This window comes from Colias croceus, chromosome 21 (assembly GCF_905220415.1).
Source record: "Colias croceus chromosome 21, ilColCroc2.1".
Taxonomy (NCBI): Eukaryota; Metazoa; Arthropoda; class Insecta; order Lepidoptera; family Pieridae; genus Colias; species Colias croceus.
Window position 1 is genome coordinate 255,123 of NC_059557.1, and position 20,027 is coordinate 275,149.

The 20,027-nt window shown below is 30.4% G+C and overlaps 2 protein-coding genes across 4 annotated transcripts in view; one reads left to right on the plus strand and one right to left on the minus strand.

The window, feature by feature from the left end:
• The window catches only part of LOC123701452 (prothoracicostatic peptides), a 55,868-nt gene extending 45,430 nt beyond the window's left edge, over positions 1-10,438 (minus strand). For both annotated transcript variants that reach the window (XM_045648938.1, XM_045648937.1), the window contains exon 1: positions 10,385-10,438. The gene's annotated coding sequence lies outside the window, so the exon portion shown is untranslated. The remainder of the gene's footprint in view (positions 1-10,384) is intronic.
• Positions 1-18,958, plus strand: part of LOC123701459 — a 44,056-nt gene extending 25,098 nt beyond the window's left edge. For both annotated transcript variants that reach the window (XM_045648949.1, XM_045648950.1), the window contains exons 3-6: positions 15,456-15,568; positions 16,539-16,652; positions 18,219-18,323; positions 18,834-18,958. In XM_045648949.1, coding sequence (XP_045504905.1) covers positions 15,456-15,568; positions 16,539-16,652; positions 18,219-18,323; positions 18,834-18,842 — 341 coding nt within the window. In that variant the 3' untranslated portion in view covers positions 18,843-18,958. The remainder of the gene's footprint in view (positions 1-15,455; positions 15,569-16,538; positions 16,653-18,218; positions 18,324-18,833) is intronic.
• Positions 18,959-20,027: the final 1,069 nt, after the last annotated feature.

Here is a 20,027-nt window from a genome sequence, read left to right on the forward strand (position 1 = left end):
AAAATAAGATTTGATTTTAATTTTTTTCTCAGCTTATTTGTAACATTTTGATAGTTTTAGTTCCTACCTTTTTGAGTTGGACATGTCTGCTTACTTAAAATATTTTTAAATAAGGGCCGATTTTTCAATGCCCAGATAAACAGTCTAATAACTAACCCTCGAATAGATTTATTCAATTGCATAACTAACTCATAACGGCTCGCCTATTTTTCAATCGTGATTTATTTGATGAATAACTATCTGACCAAATATTTCCATATTGGCAGCTCTGCTCTTGGAGTGGCGAAACAAACATATTAAATTAGTCAGGTTAGAGCGGGATAGAGTCAACTTGCAATATGTCAACAACCGTCATTATGACTCACGTCAGGAGAGCATTTTAAGTTTATCTTGTGTTCTAAGATTGTTGATTATTGTTTTGATTCGAGTAAAGAGTTTTGATTAAATTTGTGTTAAAATTTATATATTTTACGATGGAAACGACATAAAGGCAGCGTCCGGCAAATTTTCAATGGCATGATCATCAGTAGGTACTATCAAAAACATCAATTTCAATATGATTTTAATTGATAATTATTTTATAGAAAGAGGCTTTATTGTAAAAATTCTACGCTCTATGTTATTACATACGAAAATATCCCAAATTTGACGCGTCAGTTGTCAACTCAAACGTCTAATCGTCGAATAGCACGCTATCTGGCCGTTGGAGCAGCAGATAGATTTATTCCTCAAATAACGTAGTTATTCGATAGATAAGTCCTATTCGTCTATTGAAAAATTGAATATTTTGTTAACTGAAGAATAAAGTCTATCTAGCTCTTTATCTGGGCATTGAAAAATCGGCCCTAAGTAAATTTATTTTATTAAATAATAGAAAAATGTTTCTATATTCATCACGATATTGTCAATTTTGTGTGAAGAGGCAACGGAAATTATTTTTTACAATATTATAAACCAAAATTTTCGATTAAATAATTCCTACCATTTAAAGATTAAGGAGTAATCTATCTATGGTAATTATTAGTCAAATTTGGTTTTGTATTATTTTGCCGCAAAATGCATCGAAAAACTGCTTATTTTTGTCAGATTCGTAAACGCGTCCTTGGACGAAGGTAGGTATGAGAATAGCATATGTATCAATAAAGTTATTGATTTGAATTTATTTTTATACAACCTATATATCGCGCAACACACAAGCAAACTTATATATTACTAGCTGTGCTCCGCGGTTTTACCCGCAGTGCTCCACTCCTGTTCCTCTTGGCGAGATAATAATATATAGCATGTTAGCCTTCCTCGATAAATGGCCTATCTACCAAAAGAATTTTTTTTTAAATCGGACCAGTCGTTCCCAAGATTAGCGCGTTCAAACAAACAAAAAAACTCCTCAGCTTTATAATATTAATTATAGATTTAGATTTAGTTAACGTTCAACAAAGAATGAATATTCTAATGTATACTGCACTAGAACATAGCCGTTAGTTTCATATTCAGCCGCATGTTTACGCGTCGATCGTGTACGTAGGTGGGCACTGGGCAGGTGCAAACATACGTGATTTGCGACCAGCCACCAGGATTATTTAATATTCATATTTCTGGCCAGTGTCGCTTGTTTGATAGAATTATAGTACTAATAAAAACTATGAATATGGATTGACCGTGAAACTTCATTTATTGGTGACTAGATTTCCGACCGCGACTTGGCCCGCGCTTTCAAAGAAAACCCCGCATAGTTCCCTTTCCTGTGGGATTTCCAATATAAAAAGTAGCCAATACCTTTTTCTGGGTCAAAAATTTAATTAATTAGTATTATCAATAGTATTTTTTAATAATAACTTTATTGCAAACACAAAAGAAAGAAAAAACAGAAAGAACATAAAATAAAACCGGATAATAATACCTGTGGTTAAATATGAGCATTTATTAATCTAAGAGAATATACAAGCGGCGACGTACCTAATTATTTATTAATTAATAATAGATGCGTATAATAAATATAATACGTCCTCTAAAACCGTATTAATAAAAACTTAAAAAAAACGCAGCAATTACAAACTTTGTAAAAGTTGGGTGCTTTGTCACTTCCCAAACATTAAGTTGCAAAATTATCGAGTGTAGAGCCGAGGCAATAAAATGAGCACTGTATGGGGCAGCTTCCGTTTTCAACGCTTGTATTGCACTATAGCGAACCTATTTTTAGTTTTATATGTATTTCCGATTATAAATAACGTCCTACCAGGAACTATATTGTATTCATATTTTGGTCTGGTTTTTAACTTTAAGAAATTTCCAATATTTTTTTATAATATGTATTGTTAAATGCTCCGGCTTATTGCTTTAAATACAAAAACGATTAGATTAATCGGACGGTAGATATATTTTAACTCGCACATTTACCCAAACATGTAAAAAATACCACCGATGGAGAGGCACCGTCGCTTTTGAGAACGTTTGTAAAAAAAATATAATAAAACAAAGTAATACATATACAACTCACATATAAATACGCTTAGAGAGGTAATCAATTAGTACCAGTAATCAATTAGTAATATTACGTGTCAATCATAATATTACGTAAAGACTTAAATATTGTACCAACCACAGAACATATAAAAAGGTCTCTTCCTTCTCTTTATATGTTCTGTGGTACCAACAATATGAGAAAACATCGTAAATTTTCTATAAATTTCGATTTGTTCAAAACATATTATCATACCTTTATTTACAACTCCCGTCTCGATCTCAATTTTAACACTCGATTAAACTTTTAATTAAGTAGTATTGTACGATACTGACAGACGTTAAAAGATATCGATTCAAATATTAAAAATTTCCTTCACAAATTCACAATACATCTGAATCGTGTTTATCGTAATCTCACTTAATAACTTCCACTTACTGGATTTTAAGAAAGGTAAAGTATCTTTTTATAAAGGAAAAGGTCAGGATACATCCTGTTGTTGTACAATATTGCCTATTGGGTGCTTCTCATCGATATTATTTGATGGGTAAAGTGATTGTTGATTTTATCGGGACAATATAAACGCTTTTAATTATTCAAAAAAGTGGATTCAGAATGAATAGTTTCGTAACTGATATAAAACGCAATTTATGCGTGATCACAGTATCGGTAGAGTAAAAAAAAAAACCTTTTGCATAAATCTTTTACAAGAATATAAATTTTCATTGTGTGTTGTAGTAGTGCAGTGAATCTGAACGCACCTTATTCATTATAAAATTTGTCAGGCGCCAACATGAATATTAAAAGATTTTTTAATATTACATAGAATCTTAAAGCAAAGGAATGCTTTGAAGTGCTAAGTTATTAAAATTTGTAAATGTCAGCGCAGAAAGGGATTATTAAATAAATTACTATTTTAAAAATATTTTTACCATATTTTGTAAGTGTAGTTTTGTCGTTCGCTCGAGGAATTTTAGCTTAATACCGGAATTGTTATGATCTACATTTTATTTCAACAAAAGGAGTTTTATGCTTTCGAGGTTCTATTTTAAAATACAGCTTCTGACTGCATCCATGCATCCATTCAATGTGACATCTCTACGTTTTTGTTATAAAAAAATCATGTAACTTACATAAATTAAAATTGTATGTACCTATGTAAGGTATATATTTCTTCACGATTGTTGTATTTGTCTATCTACACATTATTTATATGAATAAGAGGACGACACACAAATTATCTTAGTATTTCTATACTTGGATGGAGAGATTATATAACCATAGTTACATAGCATAATACTCAATGTATTTAACGCTGACACTTAAAAAATTAAAGCTTCTGAGTCGGTTCAAAAATGAGATAAAAGATATTTCATTCCACAAAGGCATATTTTACGCGTGATTTATTATTTTTATCCGAAACGAGGGTAGCTATGATAGCGCGAGAACAATATTTTACGGTACTGAAATTACTATTTTCTTGCCGACTTTATTTATTCGAAATCAATATAAATTCAGTTATAATTGACGTATTAGATATTTATTGCTTATTATGATATATTATTTTTAATGAGAAAGTTTGGATAAATGTAGATATGTCTGTTTATACTTTAGGTACTTAATTAAATAGTACCTACCTATTGAACTGATTTTGAGACTATTACCTGTAGTCAGTAATGTAGGTTATTAATTATATTGTATATGATCTTAGTCTCGTAATATACTATATAGTAGAATTTATTTTTACAATCGATTTTTTTATCAAAACAAATTTTCAAAATTACGGCGAATCAGGGCTTATTTAATATTTGATTTGCCACAAAGAATGATTATTTTACCAAGAGAACCAACTGTTGCTCGCCGCATCGCGGGAATCTAATTATTTATTCCTATTATCTGTTTCTCACAAGTTATAAACCTTGTAGAAAATATTCTGTATTTTTATGAAAATTTATTGAAATTAATTTATTGTTTAAAACGAACTATATTATAAAACACAGTAAATTTTGTATTATACTATTTGTATATTTGTTTCGCTTTCTTTTTCATTATACATGCATACCGACTTTTGTTTATAAATAAAGACGAAGTGTAATTTTCATAAGTAAACTAAAACTTATGCAAATTTCAAAAATACCTTAATAAACGTCTCTATTAAGTTACTATTCAATTTTGAGAACGAAAATCATAATTCATTCACTTATCAGCGATTATTATATACTGCGGAGTCATAAAATATTCAAGGTATCGAGAGACACTTGAGGTCCCAAGTTCCAGGGCAGGGCCAAAAGAGCCTTATTTATGTAAGGTGAGGTCAGATACGCTCAGCTTCTGATGTGGGTAACGCTTGCAGGACAAAATTAAATTGAACGTCACGCATTTTATTGTTAAATCTTGATTTTCTGGAATGACGCTTAAAAAGACTGTGTAAGCAATCACTGATAAAACAATGTAACATTTTTAATAGTGTTGGGATCATTGTTTACATTGGCTAGTTAATAGTTTTATAATGTTTATTATTAATACATATCTTTTAATATTATTGTATTGACGAATGATGTATAACGACGTGTGTTGGCAAAATGTTAAATACTTAAATTATCGCGTTAAACATTCTTGTTATATTACATCTATTCATGTCTTGGTTTAACTAATTTTAAAATATAATAGTGAATAAGGCACCTTTGTATGGACCGTTCCGTGACATTTTACCACATTAATTATCAAAATAAATGGTATCCAAAAAGAAAAATTGCAAGAACTCTAAAAAGTTTATTAATTAAAACCTCACGTAATTGAAACCGCACTCAACTGGCGCGCAATTTGTATGGAAATCGCTTTTTTAAATTTTTATTGTAAATTGATTACTAAGCCATTGTTTAACTTTATTTACCTACAGCTGATTTTTATTATTCGCCCTAATGGCGGTTTTTATATTTTTTAACATGGCGGCAATTACTGGCGAGCGTTAGGTTTTATTAGTTTCCGTTTGCTGAATTAAATCGAACCTTTTCTTGTTTACTTTCTGCTTTTTTATCTGTGCACCACAATGCCAGTGTTTTTGCGTCTGTGCTCCAGTTAGTTTGTTTGTTGTTGTTCACGAAGCATTAGCTTTTTGCATCGTAGTTTAATTTTATATTTTGTTTTATGTAACGCTTTGGATCATACCCTACACACTTAACTAGTAAATATATCGTCTTAAAATTATGTTTGATTCGTTGTCTTTTTACATTTTTGAAAAATAATGAAAATGAAAAATCATCTCTACTTTTTAACAATGGCAATAAAAAATGAATTTCAAAAGACCTTTAAATTCATAACATTAGGATGGATTTTTACTGTAATTATTTTATAAGCCATTGTTTTAAGTACAATGGAATGAAATGTCGAATTAGGTATATTCTCAAATAACAAATGTTGGTATATGGATACAACCCAGCTTGAAGGCTTAATGTAATTGAGGCTTTAAATGTTTCATGAGCTTATATTGTCCTTTGGAAAATTACACTCGTTTTTTATTTTGTAACAGAGGTAACTTCTTTTTTATTACCCTCGAATATATATTTAACGTGAAGGTAGGTTCTCGGTAAATGCTTTTCCCAATTTCATTATGTTTTAATTTTATTACTGATCAAAAATATTTTAAAACAAAAAGAATAGTACAATGTATAAAGTGATTAATATTCGTGCATGCTCATTCGAAATGATTTCATCCATAAAAAAAATCGTTGAATATTCAATTATTAATTAAATTTTAGCCTATTACATCATAAAAGCCAGTCCACACTTTTCATAAAACGAGTCTGAAAATGGGCAAAAAGTAATATTACATGACTGATAACAAAGTGAGTCTATTTACATGAAGAGGCTCGGTCAAACAAAGCCTCTTATATTGCTCTTGTAATAAACCAAAGGCCAGGGAACAGTTTTCTTGAGGAATCTCCAATACTCTTATATTATATTCGTATAGAGATAAGTTTAATTGAAAAAATAGAAATGATTTACTTACTTGAAGAACGTAGTAGCAACCAATTTATTATATTAATACTATTGTTATTCAAATTAAAATTAATCCAAGCATATATTAGTCATGTTGTATGAAATTATGCCAATTACATTACATCCTAAAATAATATAACTAAGCCTAATTTGAAATAACCTACCTTGTGAACAAAAGATATCTCACTAGGGTATTATCACTAAATATTCACAACTAGAAAGTGTCTTATTATTCCAAAAGATTCATTATTTTCTGAATGTTAAATAAATGTAAATAAAAAACAAACTTCTCACATTAATTTTGTATTTGTCATATGTTTTTTTTATTACATACTAGCGGTCCGCCCCGGCTTCGCCCGTGGTACATATTCACGTTTTCTCTACATAAGAACCATCCTCGTACTACAAGGAATATAATTAAAAAAAGAATTAAAGAAATCGGTTCAGCTGATCTATAGTTACGCGCTTACCAACACATTTTGGGATTCATTTTTATATTATAGATTAGTATTTATTAGGTTCGTTTTCGTATTTATTACCAACATATAAACAATGATATATCATCGTAACTCCTCATCAAATAAGCATGACAGCAGGGAAGTCCACTTTGAAACGCAAAAATAGTAAAGTAAAGACAATTTAATTACGTTTGCTCATAGTAATACTCAGGATTTGATCCAGCATCGCGGCTGCTATACTTTGTGATTTCGATCGCTAAACAAAAATAACCTACTTATCCTCTTTATTATTAACTCCGCTCAATAAAAACTCCGATATCTAGTGTATTTATGAAACATTTCTATTCATAAAGTCTTGTGTGTGAGATGCTTAGAAGTTAAAAGTTGAGTAGGCCATTCAACTAGCAGACTATAATATGCTAAATACAGACGTTGACAATTGCTTAGTTAATTTAGCGTTAAGTCGTAGTCAATGATATTATTATCTATACTATTAAGCTTATTAATCCCTATACTACTGTGAATAACTAATTAATGTCACTTGGAATATTAAGACTTTCGTCTCATCTGAACGCATTTGTAACTTAATGTTATAAATTTGAAAGTCACTCTGTTTATATGTATGTTCGTCTACATGTCTATCGTACATATATGCATAAACTACTGGATAGATATTGATGAAATTTGCAATACAAGTAAACTCCAACTTAGGCTACTTTTTCTCAACATAACTCGGAAAGGCATGGAAATATGTATGACTATTATAGGTATCATGCGAAAACGTGAAGTTGCGAGCGAATGGTAATATTGTAACATATTATGTAGTACAAATTAATAAAATATTAAATTAAATACCACTTCATGAAAAAATATTTTAGCATATTAAATTATATATAACAATAAAAGCAATGAAATAATTCCAATAAGTTATCGAGTTAACTCTCGAAGCAGGTGACGGCTCCATTTGAATAACTCTACATCGCAACTATTAGTTCAGTTCACTGAATTAATTATTTCGCTACAAATTACTGATAAATACGGATTGTTGAAGTCTTTAGTTTATTCATTAGAATATAATATAACGTTATTAATGTGCTTGCTTCAAATCTTGACACACACGGCTTACCTTTGTGTTTTTGTGTCATATGTTAGTATTTATTATTTTAAACATTGTGCCAAATATAGTTTTATTAACTTTTAATATAACTTAATTACTTATTGCTAAACTTCGTTAAGTTACGTAATATAACTAACATACGCAATTGATTTAATATACGAATACCTTACTTATTTGTATAAATAACTTCCAAGCAATTTATACGGTTATTAAGATTTATCATGATTGAACTATAATATCAATAGTGATGAGTCTATAATCTCCGATATTAACAAACAAATATATATTTTTTGGCTTTAAAACGTTCCAAGTTTAATCTCTTTTTAAAGCCGTTCAAATTGTTGACCCAAAGGCTGATCTCAGTGTAACAGAACGCACAAATATATCTCTTTCAAGTCAAACAGTGAGCTAAGATATAAATGAGTCCCTCTATAATTGAGCAGTATTGAGACGAACCCCCGACCTTACTGCCAAACAAAGGGGTCTACATTTCGCTAAGCGCTTACCATTTATCGCCGATACAATGGGGAAAACATTTCTATTTTTGTATTTAAATATTTATCTGGATGAATTCTAGCTCTTTGTTAATAGTGACAAAAAGATAGTTAATGGGTCTTGTTAATTATGTCTATTTATACTTTGACACTAAATTTAGAGGTGCTTGTTGACGTAGGAATTTATTTTTATATCGTGTTTTATTTTTAGGTGAATCATTTAATAACGGGATATGATTGTTTAATAATAAGAATAAATATAGTTCGAGTATTTATTACACATTTATACAATTACATTGTAGTATTTAGTATTTATTACAATTATTTAGTATTTATTACAATTACATTGGTATTTATTAGTTATAGTATAAAAAATTTATCAAACCGATTTATTTCGTTTATATCATTCTATTCATTTTCAAAACTAAATAAGTTGAAATATGCAATTAACATAAACTTCAATGTATGTGCGAGATAAAAAGACTTAATTATTTTACTATTAAGATAATTTAAAATTGGGTCCCAAATGACATATAGAATAGAATTTTCCCTTGAATGGAACAAATTAATGCCCCCAGTAATCTCATCAATATAATTTTGTATGAAATTTGTTTGCTTTTAAACAGAATTATAAGAAAATTTGACTTTTATTGAAATAGATGGACTTAATGAGCTTAAAGTTGTTGATTTGATAAATGCCTAGTAGTCGATCGAGATGATTTATTGGTTAATATGAAGACTTATAAATAAAGGCTTAAGTATTTGAAATGTATTCAATTTATATAAATAAATAAAAAGGCCTGATTAGTTACTAGACTTATAAGTAATCAGCTATTTGGTAGGAGGGTTTATAACGTCTATAACAATATACTCCTTATATTCAATATGATAAAAATAGCTCTGTTTTAATATAAATTGTATTATAATATTCCCTTAGTGGTGGAAAACACCACATAAAGTTGATAGAAAAATACACGTATCGCAAGAAATAGGTTTTTGCGAGTCAACAAAATACGAGAGCCTACTCGGATAAGTTGTAGCGCAAAGAGCTTTTGTTTTCTATGGTGCCAAACGAAAAACGAAGTCAAAGTAGACATTCCATGATATAAAGTGTAGGTACATCGTATGTATTTTACTGTTTTTTAATGTTTTTAATTCATTCGGACTTCTGTTTGTAATGAATATGATAAAACGAACGATTCATTTCTTGGCTTTTATCCGTAAAAATTACTCAATTTTTTATGTTATATTCTGTATCATATTTATCAATACTTTATAAACTTATCGATTTTATTTCTAATAATTCCATTTTTTAATGATTAATATATACCAGTTAATCATTGATTAGTTGTGATGCTTTTTTTGACAGAAGAGATTTTTATTTTACAAATAAGAATAACCTACATGTATTAAGTTTTCAGCAGCTGCCTGTTTTCTACTTTCTTAAATACAAAATGTCATATGATTGCAATTTTCAAGGCATTCTCAATAGTAACTTATCTGTATCTGTACAATCTTCTTTATTTCTAATACCTAAGTATTTACTCAATTTTTTTTATATAATCGATAATTTTAAATAATCGTAAAGTTTCTGCTTCAAATTTTACTTATTGAGATTGTTGTTGGAAAATATTGTTATTATTTATTAGGTTTTTGATTAACAACTAAAAATTTTATATAAGCAGAAATATTTTCCCATGGGAAAATTACTTGAAAACAGTGTTTAAAGTGTGCTCGTAAATATAAATTAATTATGTAAAAAATTCTACTTCCATCTGGCCCTAAAACGCAATTTTCTTGCATTTTCCTCATTCATATTTCACGAACTGAAATATAATTTCAAAAAAGAACTTACCGTTATACTTCGTCGTAAAGTTTTCGGGAACGGACAGTAAGCTTCTAGCCTGTATCTCGATCACGACTAATGTCCTTTAAGCCTCCGAAGCCTTATATACCAGTTGGTTGAGTTGAGGGTGATGGGCGGAGCCATCTAGCGCATGGCTGTTAAAGCTCCGCCCATTTTGAATATTCTCATGACGTCATTGATGACGTCTTGATGATGACTGAAACTATTGAAGCCTAGAATCCTTTAAGGATATCAATTGGGGTCCTGTTAAGTCTGGTAGGTCTTTTGTTCTTTGCAATAATGAATTTAAATGATAATTATAAATTCATTTGGTAACGATTCAACCTAAAAATATGCGACGCGTAGAAGGTGCTGTGTATTCGTTTTAATAATAAGTTACTTGTGTTTGAACTGTAATCTATTTCGTGTTTTTAGTACGTTACTCATTGTATTATTAGTGGTCGTCCAAGTCTACCAAACATTTACGTTATCAAACAGGCTGTGGGCTTGTTTTATAAAAAAAAAATATTCGCAGCACAATTTAAAAGCTATACCTATGTCAAAAAAATATACTTGGAGATAAGAAATATCATAAGACTGATCTATTTCTTAATTGTGCTCTACAGCTGGGCTGTAACGATTACAATACTTAGATAGCAGTAACAATAATCCATACCATTGTTTTTACGTTTCAAATTAAAATCAATATTTTAACCCACATGCCAAGACCTTTGCAATTAAGTAAGTAAGTAAATATTCTTATAAAATTATATTGGAAAAATATTTACAGGCATGAAATAAGTATCAGAAAGCCTTCTCAGTTAAAATGAATACATTTACCTGTGCTAATTCCAGTCACAAATTATTGTCACATTCAAAAGTTCTTCAATATCTGTATCGAATTTTCCGCTGTGCCGAAGAAATAAAGTAATAATAACAATTTAATGTCATGTGCCATAAAGAGCAATTGTTGGCAAACTGTTAACGCGAATGTAGGCTCGTAAACTTAGTTGAACTGGCAGTCGTAAAAACTTCCTACAGTTTCCCTTGTGCTCTAAATACTGTCCGTCTATTAATTAACAGCGATTAATAAAGACAACTTTATTTTGGACTAAATGTCGCTTACAGTATGTTTGGATACATGCAACCCAAATATCTTAATTTAGAGCAGTCTGTAAGCGATTTTTAACCATTTTGCTGTTCTTCTTTTTTTGCTGCAAAGTTAAGAATAAATCCATCAACTTGTAAACATTCTGTTTATCGTGTGTTGAAAAAGTGACAGGACGTAACGGTATATTCACGGCCAAAACTTTGTTGCAAATACATTCTTTATATCTTTATTCATTTTAAGTAAAGTACAGCATGTTAGGTAAATTAGTGGATAGTTTACCAGATGTTTATCACATTTTTTAGAGCAAGAAGATGAATAGTTATCAGATCAAGGGACTCTTGCTACCGGGGCGCGGGGCTCGAACCTAAAGCACTGTATTTCTACGATATCTGCTACACTACGAAAGTGGCACTTAGTAGATATAGCTTATTGTTACTGCTACACCCAAATAGCGTAAAATCTTTATAACAAAATGACAAACGTTAGGATTGACAATCTATACTTAAATATTTATTCATTAAACTTTTCTTCTGTGTAAAAGCTCCAAATACCATAATCCCCCTAAGTATTGAGACGAAACAGCCATTTGTAACCTGTGTATTTTTTGAGAATTTGTTCACTTACCTATATAGGTAGTTTATTCGAAATAGCTTTTTAATTTTACTTTACGTAGGAATTAATTACTCATTCAAATATCAACGGGACAGAAAGCGGGAATCGACTCTGTTTTATACTATGAAGTGATAGTTGGAGTACATAACTAAATCAATCAATACACAAATCACGAACTAACTATTCATTTGCACTAACCATGAAAGCAAATAGCCTAGTTATACTTATGTTCATCTTGTGGGCGGTGGTATGCGGTTGACATAACCAGCGGAGATTCTTAAGAATTACCAGTCACAAACTCAAATAGTAACTCTATTTCATAATTAACATCATAATAGTTTAACGATTAATTTCGTACTGGGAGTGGCATTCGTCGGGAGCATAACTTCGATGAACAATTATTTGTGTGCGTAAACCGGAGCTATCAATTAGTACTCGTAGTTAAAGTTATTGCCGTTTTTATTCGCGTTTTACATTCATTGGCGCGACGCGATGTATAACTTTGTGGTTTATACTATACTAGTTATACGAAGTGGCTTTACTCGTCTGATTCAACTAAATAGATACAGTACCAAATGGGTTTGCTCATCTGATTAAAGTTAAGAAAGAGTACTTAAACTAAGGTACCTACATGTTAATCTTAATAATCTTTAAAAAAAGTAAGGAAATACACGTGCGTTAGGTTACATGTTTTCAAAAGTAAAATAAAACTTAATGCAATAGAGGTTCGGAATCTGTTGTATTTTGAGATTATCTTTTGGTACTTAAAGTTTTTTTAATTACACATAATATTGAATACATTAAAAATAATAATATTTGAATATTTATATGGAAAATTGTAAATACAGATGTACATACAAATGCATAAACAAATAGTTTGATATTCTCATAAACGTGGCCTAGATAATCAGCCATCATATTAGCATCACAATTATAGCCTGTATACATCTGTTTAATAAAACAAATAGTGAATAAATAGGATCATATTAAGTGCAGATCTCACATATATGCGATTAACAAGCTTGTGCAAATAAGTTTGCGCAAATAAGTTGGAGGGCGGCGAGCACGTAGCACTGGGCACACATGCGTTGTTTGTCTGCAGATTGGTCGGTAATAAATTGATGTCCTAATATTATCTATATTTACTCACACAGATTACCGATGATATGGTTTATTTTACTGTTTTGTTTGTGATCACGTGTTTATTGTTTTACCTAGTGTTATGTGGTAAGAAATGTTTCAATATGAAAACGCTCTTGAAATTTATTTTCGACTAGGTTTCCGCCCACGGCTTCGCCCGCGCAGTCAAAGAAAAACCCGCATAGTTCCCGTTCACGTGGGATTTCCGGGATTGCGTCATTTTTCCAGGATAAAAAAGTAGCCTATCCTTTCTCGGGTATCAAAATATCACCATACCAAATTTCATGAAAATTGGTTCAGTAGTTTAGGCGTGATTGCAGAGTAACAGACAAACAGACATAGTTACTTTCGCATTTATAATATTAGTATGGATTGACTGGAATAGGACATATTATGTTGCATGAGCAGTTCTTCGTTGACTGAATTTGACTCTACCTTAGAAGTACATATTTCAATGTCTTGTATCTACGTTCACTTTTTCAAGTCTGGTATTCTTATCAGTCAATTGTATAATTTTAAATTATTTTTTAATTTTTCTTGTATAGGTATTTATTAATTTTGCCTATTTATTGATATTTGAGTGAGTATTTTCTTCATCTAGATTCGAAACAAGTGATTAATTATTTTGCCTCTTTGAAAGACAGGAATCTAAAAAATATATATAATAAATATAAATCCCAACCTTAACCTAATTAAACGTTCGTTAAAAAGTTTTTCCTATGCAATTATGTGCATTGAAATAAACAATAATATTAATCTTAAATCATCTCTCAGTACATCAATTTAATTAATTACAGAGCTTTCAGGTAAATACTTCATCTAATTAATTACAATCGCAAATAGCTGCAGCCGTTGTGTAGCTCTGCCCACACATATGGACAAATAACTGACGTAGGTGTTCTATATGCTCTCTTTGAGTATCTAATAATGTAACGTGTCTTTGTACAGTATATTTAATTTATTAAATGATCTAAAAATACACGCTTCAATGATTAACTACATTTTGAATAAAGTTACTGCTTAAAATACTTTCTAGGTTCGATCCGCGATTAAGACATAAAAGAAAAGAAATGCCTTTTGCAATCTAAGGATAAAAATAAACAATATAATTAGATATTTTTTTAACTAAAATTTTTCTTATATTTTACGAGCATTTAGTTTCAACGGAAGATATCGACATACAAAATGTATCTTTTTACAATATTCCCAGTCAAAGCTTCGAGCTTATAAGTTCTTGGTTGACCCATTTTCACCGCGTTTTGCATTTTAATAAAGATCTCTATAAATTGCATACATTAAGACCCTCTTCGAATCGAAACGTTTTTCTTTTAACGAGGTAAATAATAGCTCTATTTGCATTTTCTCTTATAATTAATATTAATAACAATAGAGGTGAAATACGAGGCAAATAATTCAAAGCTGTAATTTTATCCGCCATTATGTGCGTTCATTTGGTATACAATAATTAACTGATTGATTAACAAAGGAAAATATATACTGCTCTTTATAATATATCATGCTATATGTAGCGTCATGATCTTATATAGGTACCTATATCAGTAAAAATCAATGAACGAACAATAGATACAACTCAAGTTATTTATAACTATAGCTTTCCGCCCGCGGCTTCGCCCTCGTTTTCAAAGAAAAACCCGTTCCCGTAGGATTTCTGGGATAACCTATCCTATCCTTTCTCGGGTATCAAAATATCTGTATCTCTATACCAAATTTCATGCAAATTGGTTCAGTGGTTAAGGCGTGATTTAGTAACAGACAGACAGAGTTACTTTCGCATTTATAATATTAGTATGGATAAATAAACTCCGAAAGAGAATAAAATTTCGTGATGCAAGATTTCAAACGCTAAGTGCGATTGAAATCTCTAAGTAGATACCGTAATTTAGTATTTTTGTAATAAAATCATCTGAATTCGACTTAGATCATTAAGTAATTCGATAATAATTTACCTAATTGAATTAATAAGTAGCGTTCTTTTATTAAATTATTACTTAAATTCATTTGTTAGTTGTAAAAGTAAAGGGACCTAACATATGAGACGTATGATTCCGCGCTATAATCCACTTAGAAAAACAGAAAATTGGTGGCGCAGTTTTGGAGTTTATCGCGAACAGACGTTTCAGACGAATTTTATAATATGAAGTAATAATTATAAGATAGGTGAAGATTGTAAATTAAGATGTATTAAATTATTCGCAGTATTAGCACGTCCAGATCCAGAATCAGTTAAGGTCAGCAGCGCTTCAGTGTCCCGTTCACAGACCTCCGTGCGGGCCACTGGTGAGAAGGGACAGGCGCAAAAGGCTAAGCTGGTATGTAATATTTGTGTTCATGGCCTGAATTTGATACTTATGAAATTATAATATTAATATGTAGCGTTCTTTAATGTAATACTAGTTGCACTTCGCGGTTTCACCCGCGTGACTCCGCTCCTGTTGGTTATAGCGTGGTGATATACCTATAGCCTATAGACTTCCTTGATAAATAGGCTATCTAACACTGGAAGAATTTTTCAAATCAGACCAGTAGTTCCTGATATTTGCGCGTTAAAACAAACAAACAAACTCTTCAGCTTTATAATATTAGTATAAGCATAGATTAGTTACTTAAATTCATGTGTAATTTGCTTTGTATGGGGACACAATATGAAGGTAGAATTATTTAAAAGTAATAAGTAATATAGTTTTTGGCAAGAGTAGTAGCAATCTTTCATATCCTCTACTAGCATAATATAAAAAATATCAAGTATACTTATATATAGATAGTCTTTAGTAATGTCATGATATAGAAAACTGTTCAAATACAAACTATTTGGTACAAGGCGCGAAATTGAAAGCAGATCGAATGACATCAATATTTGGTATCAGTACCATTTAGTGTTTATGTATACCTAATGGCTTATTTCAAGAGCATATTATATTCATTTCATAAGTTTCGTTTATTTGGGTGATAGCCGTAACTTGCCATTTTCATTCGGTACATAATTGAAGATATTTAGAGTGTATGCGAATGATTTAATTAAAAATAACCTACCTACCTATGCCATATAAGAAAATAAATTCTGTTATTATTATTTAGGAAAAATAGAGAAAGATCTTCCATTCACGGAATAAAATCATAAACATAATTATAGGCAATCGGACTACGAGAGTACAGTTGTAACAAATAGTGAAATTCAAAAGGCTTCCTATTATATACTGTACTTTTATATTCAATACCTAAAGCACAAGATTTTACCCATACCAAGTTACCGCTATACCCTCTTTTTTATCCATATTACAGACGCAGTCGTCGTTCAAATGGTCGGAGATGTCTCTATACGATGGCCGCGACGGCCGCCCGCTCTACATTGTCGTTGATAACATCGTGTATGACGTCACCGAGCTTAATGCATATGTAAGTATGAATATAATATAATGTGTGTAAGAAAGTCCAAAAAAGTATAAATTATAACTGAACACTGAACTGTTTTATATGATTTTGGATTTGTAGGATTTGTAGGTATCTGCTTGGAATTGTGTTAAAAATTTGAAAACTCACAAAAAGATCTGTAGGTACCAACTCCTATTTACTTCAAATAATTTAAGCGTTAGCTAAATCTATTATGTAAAAATATCCATGTACTTATATCATGTTATTTACAAGCGAAAAAACTCGTATCGGAAAACACGTAGCGTAATTTTATGAAATTTTTATCCAACCCAATCCTTTTTACAAATAACTAATTTTGTGTAGTTGCAAGAGTAGTTATGCACTAGTTTTCTCAAATATAATGAATACATACTGTAACAGCTACATAATAATAATATTTAGGGTTAATGCGGCATATAAAATAATGTGCTATGCGATAATTAACTCTTAACTATGTTAAGTAAAAGCTTTTGCGAATAACTGAACCGTTCGCGTTGGCCCTGTTGTTGTTTAGTTTATCTACTACTACATAATGCGCTTGAAAATTTTATTTTGGTATGTATATGAAAAATATATTTCAAACTGTTATGAAGTAATAATAATAAATTATAAAACTATAAGGAAAGTGCACTCTTTTTTATGTATTTATTATTCGGTCTCAATTGAGATTTGAGTGCCAATAATGAATAATGCTTCAAATTATTGGCTTATTAACTTAAATACAATCAAATCTGCATAGACCTATATGTGTATTTATGACAAGTATTTTCTGTTTTATCAAGTTGAAATCTCAAAGCTGGGCTTGTGCCCCGTGCGTGTGATTAAAAAACCGTGTTTAAAAGGCCTTAAAATGAAACTAAAGTCTCGCAACAAGTTAGGGATATTATTGGTTATGAAAAAGTTCCATCGTTTATAGAAGCTTCTTCACTCATTTAAGTGATTAACCACACAGAAAAGGAAGAGCTATATAAAACAATTTTCAGCCAAATTTCTAAAAGCGTGTATCTGGCATGTTTGTTTTGTTTCTGTTTATTTATAGACAGTCACGGGACGATACGGGCTTTAAACGTTAACTTTAGAACAATTTTCTTTGTGTAGAACTAACGCCGTTCAATAAAAATTTAAAATAGATTTTTGAAACGATATTCGCGTATACAATGCAGTTCAGGCGACACTCGTTTCTCATGTAGAGTCAATTTTGATAGCGCCATAAGAAAATTATTGAATTAAATTGTTTTTGAGAAAGTTTTTAAGAATAGAGTTCATTTTATCGTAAACTGACCGTATAGTAATAGTACATTGACAAGATCGATTGTTTGAAATCCTAATAGGTTAAGAAATTAAACATTTGACTATACAGTTACCTCTGTCACTATTTTGTTTCGCCTATGTTTTTATAAATAACTTAACTATAGTTTTTGTAAAATATTTTGTGAAGTCACACACACAAATCTATGCCTATCAGTATTTTACAATACATATAGAACACACATATATGTTGCTCATAAAATAAAGTAAAAAGACATTAAAGTATTTCTTAATATTTTACAGTATTCACCAAATAGTGCAGGCGGAGATACATTAGCAGTGCGTTCCTCTGGTTTACCTCCCTACATTTCGGAAGATACCTTACAGCCGTATAAAGTTGGCGTAATTGTAAGTATTTGTTTTGTTTTTTTTTTTTGTAATTTATATAAAACAAAGACACGAGTCGGTGGAGTGACGACCTCCGCAAGGTTGCTGGCCACAACTGGCGGCAAAGAGCCAACGACCGGGCTCAGTTGCATTAGGAGAGGCCTACGTCCAGCAGTGGACATCGAAAGGCTGATGATGATGATGAAAGACACTGCTCGAGTCAAGAGCGGTCAGTGTTGCCACCTAAATTATAAAATCCTAATATAATTGAAGATACTGAAGTTATAAAAATATGAGCAGATTAGAGAAATCATATTTGGCCTGAAATAAAAAATTCTTCTATGCAATTGCCATAACTAATAACTTTAATAATATAATCTAATAACTACCTAGTTAACCAAGACTTACTTTTTAGGTTTTTATAATAAAGTATAAACAGTTATATTTAACATGCTTTATTTATAATACATGTATTATGAAGCTAAGTAATAAACTTGTGTAATTAATTAATAATTTTCTTTATTGTTTCAGGTGGCCTGAAAAACGTGGTGGATTTCAAAAAATTGAAAATTTATGCCCGCTGTTAAATGTTGTTTAAAATTAGCACTTCTTTTGTTCACTTCAGATGCAAAATAATAAAATATGTTTTATTCAAACCGTGTTTTTATTATTGACCTATAAGTAATAACTTATGTTGAAATTAAATTAAATGAAATAATAAATTTTAAGTTTCACCGAGGTATATTTATAATACAATTTTCTTCAAAAATAACACACTTAAATGTAATTCCAATGAAATTGAAATAATCCATACTTATCAGCAATACATACTTGTTTTATCTATAAAACTAAAATTACCTACACGTAGAACAAATAATAATACAATAAAATTTTATCCTTAACAAAAACCCACAATACAGGATTCCAACACACCCCTTTAAATAATTTACACTTTAGTTGCATAATATGGAGTAGTTTTAGTGTGATTAAATATAATAATCTTTTATATAATTTGTTATAAACAGCAATCTATACTAATACTATAAAGCGGAATAGTTTGTTTGTTTGAATGCGCTAATCTCGGGAACGACTGGTCCGATTTTAAAAATTCTTTCGGTGTTAGATAGCCGGTAGCCCATACATTGAGGAAGGCTTTAGGCTATATTATATCATCTCGCTAAGACCAACAGGAGTGGAGTCACGCGGGTGGAACCGCGGGGCGCAGCTAGTAAATAATAATACGATTTGTCATCGCACTATCTCACGTAACAATGCAAGTAATGAGTAAAATTATTATCACCAGGTATTTCCAGATATCTTATCAATTTTATAATTATTTACGATTTATTACCTACATCGATATGGATAAAAAAATAATTAACCGTTCCTACGATTTATTACATAATAAGTGTGTATAAACGTATTTGCAAATATGTTAGAAATACCAAGAAAAAACCTAGAAAATATGTGAAATTCAGGCAATTCCAAGATTCAGTTATTATCAGGGTTAATATCTAACAGTTAATATATAACAAAGATTCAGTTATATATGAGTAGTGATTTAGTTATAGAAATAATACACAAAAGTATTACATGTACAGTGTTATGAAACACAGGAAATACAAGTTCAAGTACAAGGGAACAAAAGGTCTTATCGCGATGAGCTATCTCTAGCAGACAACCCTGAAATAGACCGTAGTAGACGTGTGATATAACATGATTAAA